Raw genomic sequence first — 8,307 nt, 5'->3', positions numbered from 1 at the left:
GCGGCCTTTACCCAGCTTCTGCATGCTTTGCTGCTAAATGCCCCACTTGTAGCCTTCTGAGGATTGCCCTCGGGCACTGGACCCCCACCCCTGCCCCTCCGTACAGAGAGCTGAAAGTGCCTGGAAATCTTACAAGTCCACCTGACGGGGCCCTTGCCAATTATTGGCTGGGAGTGCAAAACCCAGTCTCTTTAGTACAAGACAAACTCTGAAGCCTAATTCCTACTTCAAAACTCCCAGCAGGACCATGTATATCTGTGATGTCACCTGCAATCTCGCACTTGCCTGGCTTCTGCCCATTTGAAATTCTGCTTCCTCATTGCCTCACTGGTCCTCCTGGTAGCTTTCCTTAATAAACTGTTGCAGGAAGCGACATCTGACGGAGGAAATTAGACGCTCAGACAATTTCGTTAGAGGAAGGAGAATTTAATGCCGGCGGAGAGCAGGAGGCATTCAACAGACCCAAAGCACGATCTCGCCTTGGTTAGATTTCTTACAGCTTATCTACCCTTGCAGTGTCCATGCAAAGGGGCGCCTGCTTCCTTTGTCTGAGGTTTCACGTGTGCCTCATGACTCAGGAAGGGAGGCGGAGCTTCAGGTGCGGGGCTGCAATGGGGTAGAAATTTCCAGACCACTGGTCTTACAGGTCGTTTGTTTTGTAGAACCCCCGACCTTGGCATTATCAGCAACATTATAGGATTCTTGAACAGAGAGATGGAAACCGCTCAGCAGATTCCTATCCAAAGGCTGAGCTCTAATTGTAACATAACAAGCAGATTTACACAGTCTTGTTATTCGTACACAGCTACAGAGATAAGAATATTAGTTGGATAGCAAACTATGAATCAACAGATGTGAGCTGGAGAGTTCTTGAGGTGGGGAAGGTAGCTATGGGAAAACATGTTAGCACTGGGCAGAATGGGGGAGGAGAGAGCTGTTTAAACCGACCCAGTCGGTTATTTCTGCAGGCCCTTTCCTCTGCATTTTTTCAGATGCCTCCTCTCCTCCCTCAAAACCACTTCCATATGCGTCCTTGGTTCATTATAGGCTTCTGGAAGAATCCTACCTAAAACCTATTTTAACTAGCTAACCACAATGAAACCAAACCCTATGTCAAGACTAGAGGTAAGAAGTTCAGAAGCAAGAATTGTTGTTTAGAGATCACTGAAAAGGAGTTTTTAGAATTAAGCATTGGAGATTTAATCAGAGCTACTAACACAGAAACTTCCTGCTGTGGGGAAGTGGTGTGTCCTCCAGAAACTCTTCATCAGGTATACTGATGGAGATTTTTTAAAGGAATTATGACTCAACAGGTTGACAGCAAAAGAAGGATTTAATTTAACAGGCAGAAGGGCCCCAATGTAGCATTTATAGGGAGAGAGGTAGAAGTCACGATGTGATTAGATATTTCGATAGCATTAAAAATTTTTGAAGAGAGAGAAAAAAATTTGTCAAATTTATCAGAACTGGAATGTGGGACAAGCCTTCACTGAGGTGCCACCTACTGTGTGGAATACAGGAAGACCAGTGACCTAGAAGTTATGCAATGTGGAAATGACCTTCTACTTCTTAGATTACCCTAAGAAGAGTACAGATTTGGAGGTAAAACTTGATTCAAGCCCACTAAGCAGATGGGCTCAAGGGATTATTTCTGCCTGGAGGTCAGTATAGGTATTAGTTTTTTCCAAAGATCTCTTTACCTGCAGAAATGAATTTTCCCACTCAGGATCTTTGTTAAAAGCCCTTCCTCTCTTTTCCTTTGTAATTATACTGTCTTCCAGAATTTCAGTTTTTTTGTTTATAAAGCTATGATTCTATTCTTTTGCTTTAAAAATTATAAACAACTTTCTGCTACTGTCAGCAGCGCTATCAATAGAGATTGATTTGAATCTATATTACTCATTGGCAGTAAGCAGTAACAAAAGCTACTGATACCTCTGTCCCTTGGCATAAAGCAGGATTTTGCTGGCACGGTCACATGTTTGGCAATATGGCAGGCATAGTTAGCAAGGCAGGAGCCGAAGATTTGATCAGTGCTGCTGACATCGTTCACGGAGTCGAAGCCAAGGAGTAAGGCAAGGCAGTAGGCATGGTTGACAGGACCAGGACCAAGGAATTGACTGGCTGAGCCAGAGTAGCCAGAGGTAAAAAAAATAAGAGCTTTATTTTATCCAAATAAGGATAACTAGTGTCAGAAAATAAGGAGATGGTCAAAGAATTATGAGAATATGTCAAAACTATCTCAGAAATTAAGATAATTACAGAATGTCCAGGGGAGAATAAACAAGCTGCAATACAGTAAAGGATATAGAGAATAGAAATGGAAAAAAAAAACAAAGAAAATGATTTAAAAATAAACGAATTCTTAAAAAAAGATCAGAAAGAAAATGATAGCTATAAAAAAAAAAAAACAGGCAGAGTAGATTCAACAGATGTATAATTGGAATCACAGAAAAAGAAAATCAAAATGGTAGAAAGGAAGTAATTTTTAGAATTCAAATTTTAAAAAGCTTTTGGAAATTAAATAGGATCCAAGTGTACATATTTAAAGGGTACCACATTTACCTGGAGAAATAGACCCAGTAAAATTAACTCTGAGACACATCCTGGTAGAATTATTGGACTTTAATGACAAAAACATTCTTAGGGGTTCCAAGCAGAAAGACCAAGTCACCTAATAAGCAGAAAATCAGTTTGGCATAATGTCACCAACATAAACTTGTGGGACAGTTAACCTGTAACATCAAGGCTGTAGAAAAGCAATTTTAAACATGTTAGAACTTGGGGAATATTCTCATTAGCTCTTCCTGAAAGAGGGTGGGGAGAGAGCTATATTAGAGCAATTTTTGCATCCTATTGAAGTTAAACTGGCATCACTTCAAATTAGATGTTATACAGAGTCCCCATGGTAACCACAAAGAAAAATAGCTATAGAATATAAACAAAAGGAAATTTAAAAAGGATTAAAACCTTAAAAAAATCAACTAAATACTAAGGAAGACAATAATGTAGGAAGTGAAGAACCAAAAAAAAAAAAAAATGCTATACGACACATAGAAAAATGGTAGAATTAAATCCCTCATCAGTAATTACTTTAAATGTAAATGAATTAAACTCTCCAAAGACAGATACTGATAAAATGGATTTAAAAACCTGATCCAATTGTATGCTGTTTACAGAGACTCACTTTAGATCCAAAGACACAAATAGTTTGAAAGCTAGAGAATGGAAAAGATATTCCTTGCAAACAGTATCCAAAAGAGAGTGGGAATTGCCATACTCATCCCAAACAAAATAGATTTTAAATTAAAAAAAAAAAATGGTTACAAGAGATAAAAAAGATATTATATATATTTTAAATTTTCAAAAAAGTAAGAAATGACAAGTATAAACATCATTTACATACATAATAACAAACCATCAAAATACATAAAACAAAAACTGACAGACTTGAGAGAGAAATAGATAGTTCTACAATAATAGTTGGAGATGTCAATATGTCCCTCTCCATAATAGAGAGAGGACATGAACAACACACACACACACAAACCCAGCTCATTCTAACTGTAGGACATTCTACCCCACAACAGAATACACATTCTTCTCAAGTGAGCATGGGATATTCTCAAATTTAGAGCATATACTAGGCTACAAATCAATTCTCAATAGATATTTTAAAACATAGATACCATGCAAAGTATTTTCTCTGACCACAACAGGATGAAGCTAGAAATCAATAACAGAAGGAAAATTAGAAAGTTCTTAAATTTGTGGAAATTAGACAACATACCAATGGGTCAAAAAGGAAATCATAATGGAAACTAGAAAATATTTAGAGATGGCTAAACATGAAAATACATTATTTTCATTTGTATAGTAATAAAAATCTACAATGAAAATATCAAAACTTGTGAGATACAGTGAAAGTAGCACATAGAGGGGATTTAAAGCTATAAATGCTCAGGTTAGAAACAAAGAAAGATCTCAAATCAACAACCTAACTTTAAACCTTAATGAATTAGAAGAGAAGAGCAAACTAAACCCAAAACTAGCAGGAGGGAGGAAATAATAAAAATTAGATAAGTGATAAATAAAATAAAGAAAAGAAACAGAGAAAATCAAAGAAACCAAAAATTGATTCCAAAAGGTTAACAAAATGGACAAAGCTTTAGCTATATTGACTAAGGAAACTATATTTGAACTTCAACAATTTTTCCATTACTGTCCTTTTTCTTTTTTTAGAACCCGGTCCAGGATACCACATTTCATTAATCATCATGTTTCCTTAGTCTCCTCCAATATGTGATAGTTTCTTCTGTGTTGCCTTGTTTTTCATGATCCGGACATTTTTTAAGAATGCTAGTCAAGTATTTCGTAGAATGTTCCTCAATTAAGGTTTTTCTGAAGTTTTCTCATGATTAAATTGGAATTACGCTTGTGGGGGAAGAATACCATAGAGGCGAAGTGCCCTACTAGGAGTATATGATATGTACATGACTCATTATACTTCCGGGTAGAAACAACCTTATGGCAGCCCTGAAGCTTTTCTCTTTGTCTTGACAATTTCCCCCAACATTGTGGGCAAGACAAACAACACAGTTCTTATGGCACTGTCAAACAATTCTGGAAGAATTGGGAGCATAGCAATTTTTTTCTAAAACCCCTTTGAGAGTGCATTGTCTTAGGATGCCCAAGCAAGATGAGGCGCAAACCTTTGGTGCTACTCAGTGATTACCTGGGGTGGGGCGGGGGCGGGGAGGGGTGCGGTTGGGCACAGGCAAAAATAATCTGGATGCAAAAGAACCCTTGATCATAGAGAAAGTTAGGATCAGAAAAAGTCACCAGAAAAAAAATTGGTCGGTTCACAAGGATAAGAGCAAAGGTGATTGAGAATAATAAATGGTTACACCCTTACCTATGTTATTAATCAATAATAATATTTTATGACATCCTGACAGAAAGTAACAGAAGGATAGGATCCATGCATGAGTGAGGCCACCTAGGCAGAAGAGATAAAAGAGAAAGAACATTTTTCTACCTAGTGTTGAGCACAGATTATGTACTTACAGTCCATTTCTTTTTTTCCTCTGAGCTACCAGTCCCTTTTAAACATTTCTTATATTTGCTAACTTTATTATATATTGATAGTTAAGTATGTACAGCAATATATATTTATAAAGTCTATCAAACAATATATTTAGATGATAATACCAAGTAAGGCTCTAAACTGATTTTAAAACAAAATTGACCTCAACAGTCTCATTCTGGGCACAGTTACAGAGAACAGTCTACTGATCGGCAGAAGTAGCATTGCCTCAGAGCTTGTTAGGTTCAAGTTCTCTGGTCCTACTCCAGACCTACAGGATCAGAATCTCCAGAGGTGGGGCCTAGAAATCTGTATTTTAATAAGCTCTCTATGTGATTCTCATAAACACTAAAGTTAATGCAAAGATGCACTATCTTAGCGCAATGATTTTTAAAACATGGATTGACTTTACATCTTAATCTGAACACTGTAAGGAACAAATGTATATAGTCAAGAATACATTAATAAATAAAAATTTTTTAAATATAAAGAAAAGAATATATTGGTTGAAATTTCATTTGAAGATTGAATGGCAATTAAGAATTTTATTTTTGGGAGGCCACGGACTTTCCGACCTAGCACTATGGCCCAGTTTGTCTCTTACCTCGCAGAGAAGGCCCTGGCACTGGTAAACACTGCTGTGACTTACTCGAAGCCACGATTGGCCACATTTTGGCACTATACCAAGGTTGAGCTGGTTCCTCCAATCCCTGCTGAGATCCCTACAGATATTCAGAGCTTGAAAAAAATAGTAATAGCACTCAAACTGGCAGCTTCGAACAGCTCAGTTAAGGAAGCTCTGTTGAATGGTTTGGTGGCCACTGAGGTGTGGATGGTTTTATGTTGGTGAGATTATAGGGAAGCATGGCATCATTGGCTATAATGTTTGAAGACCAATCTTTCACATTGTTTCTTGTTGGTTTATTATTTGCATGTTTTTAGGCCATGTATGAGCAGGCTGGTATTTGAATAAAATAAAATATGTCAAAATCAATGTTTTCTATATAAAACACTGCATGGAAGGTCACAGTTTCTCTTGATATTAAGTTAGATTGTCTTTTGCTTTAATAATGTTAATATAGTTCTAAATGCATGGCTTTATTTAGCCTGAAATTGGAAAGAAAATATGTGAATACCAACCTGGTACATATATTTAGGAAGATGACACTTTAATTTGAGGGTTGGAAATATATTTTATTTCTGGAAAAACTGGGGGAAAAGCCTTGAGAAAACTAAAACTTGGAGAAATAGTAATACCATGTACCAAAGTCAAATCATGTCAGTAGTATAAAGAATAAAATTTGTATGGTTTCTCTTTGCTAAAAAAAAAGAAAAAGAAAAAGAATTTTATTTTCTCCCCCTCTCTCAATTTTAATTTCTTTGGAGGCTTCCAAGTAAACGGTGTTTGTTAATTATCTCAATATTGTATTCGTCCAGGATCCTAAAGTCAGTTAGCAATTTTAGATAACATAATTAAATTATCATTAAAGAATGATATAATCACTGTTAATAATAAGAATCTGACAGAGAAATATATGGCCCCTTAAAACTTTACCCAGTTAGCATAGTTAGCATAACTCCATAGGCTCACATAGTTTTTATTTTTGTCTGAGATTTAGAAGGAAAAAAATCATAAAGATACCAGTTACTTAAATTATGATTCAACTTAATTGTACACCCATGTTTACATTTAGAATTCTTAAATATTAGTGTAAATAATAATAATAAAATGTAATTCTCATAAGGCAATTTTAAGGAATTTAGGTGATTATTTGTCTTCTTATTTAAACCAAATCCAGAGGCTTATATAAATTAAAATGACATATTTGCATGTTTATTTCTCACAGTGGTAAAATCAAGAAGTCATTTAGCCATATTTTAAGCCCCAGACTCCCCCAACAATTTATCAAAGGGTTTACCTTGATTAGGTGTATTAAATTAATTTTGATGAAATTTTAATTTTAATTTTAATTTTGATTTAGTTTACTTCCTAAATTTCAGTTAAAAGTCTTAGTACAAAAGAATTTCTTAAAACCTTTTTTATGACTATTAATTGTTGACTTGATGTCAACTTAGATAGTTTCACACTGTCTTCTACTCAGCAGGGATACTAGAGCCAACAGACAAGGACAGCCTCTCTCTTACCAAACAAACTCTTTAGACGAAGGAATTATATTTGAGGAATACTATTTAAAATTTTGCCAGTAACTTAGTTGTTTACATCGTTATTTACAAGAAGTTCTAAATTTTTATTCGAATGTAATGTTTACCTTTTAACCAAAGTTTTAGAACTTATTCTAGTCAAATTTAATTTTTTTTCATTGGGCAGTCACTTTTTTTTTTGAAATAGCTAAGATAAAGACAACTAAAGACTAATTTCTTCAAGTTATTTACTACATTTCTTAAATGAATCAATGTAAATTCAGTCAGCGACACTGAATTTGAGAGGCTTAAGCCCTTTATCTTCTACATCTCTATGAAGGTGGACTGGCTTGCTTTATTCGAAGGTAATTTCCTAATTTTTTCAAAAGTAACCAGGAAAAGAACCAGCTTTCCTTCTCTCCTAGGACCCAAAGTCTTCTTGGATGGCCCCTTGTCATTCCCTCTACTCACACAAAGGGAAAAAGCAGCAGTTAAAAGGAGTACACTAATCCTCTCTATCCATATGAATAGATACAGTGAAAAAAAGGCAAATTGCAGAATAAGTGCTAAATAATGCCACTTACATGAATATTAAATCACGTAAAAATACTATACTGTGTCATTTATATATATATGAAATAGTGAAAAAAAAAGTGGATCAGTGGTTGCCTGGATGGAGGGGTTGGAGTGAGAAAACAGTTTGCATTACACATTTATCCCGTGATAGCTGCTGCCTCTGAGTGAGGGGAGAACAAGGCAACTGGAGATGCGGACAAGGACAGGCCTTCCAGAAACAGATGCAAAAGCCAGGGTCTAGGAGCCCCGGGGCCCCAGCAGTCTCCTACCACCCCACCTCACCTCTCGACCCATCCTGGGCCCCAAGCAAAGGGGCATGGACAGCTAGCGTTAAACATTTTAGAGACCGGAGGCTGGCAGGTGGCCATGGACCGGAGGGGAATGGGGGTAGGGGAGAGACTGGGTCTTTCTACGAATTCTAAAACTCAAGGCTTGTTGGTGATGGATGAACCATAGCTGATAGGGACCCAATAGAGACCCAGAGCAGAATTGGAAGGGGGTCA

General features: G+C 36.5%; 1 protein-coding gene across 1 annotated transcript; it reads left to right on the top strand.

The window, feature by feature from the left end:
• Window positions 1–5,669: 5,669 nt before the first annotated feature.
• Window positions 5,670–5,936, top strand: LOC107499379 (ATP synthase subunit g, mitochondrial-like). Its single transcript, XM_036220844.1, has one exon. The coding sequence runs from the start codon at window positions 5,670–5,672 to the stop codon at window positions 5,934–5,936; it is 267 nt and encodes an 88-aa protein (XP_036076737.1).
• Window positions 5,937–8,307: the final 2,371 nt, after the last annotated feature.

The sequence above is a fragment of the Rousettus aegyptiacus genome, unplaced genomic scaffold, assembly GCF_014176215.1.
Source record: "Rousettus aegyptiacus isolate mRouAeg1 unplaced genomic scaffold, mRouAeg1.p scaffold_m13_p_1, whole genome shotgun sequence".
In the NCBI taxonomy this organism is placed as follows: domain Eukaryota; kingdom Metazoa; phylum Chordata; class Mammalia; order Chiroptera; family Pteropodidae; genus Rousettus; species Rousettus aegyptiacus.
The sequence above is the reverse complement of the archived record's forward strand: the minus strand, read 5'-3'. Positions and strand labels throughout refer to the sequence as shown.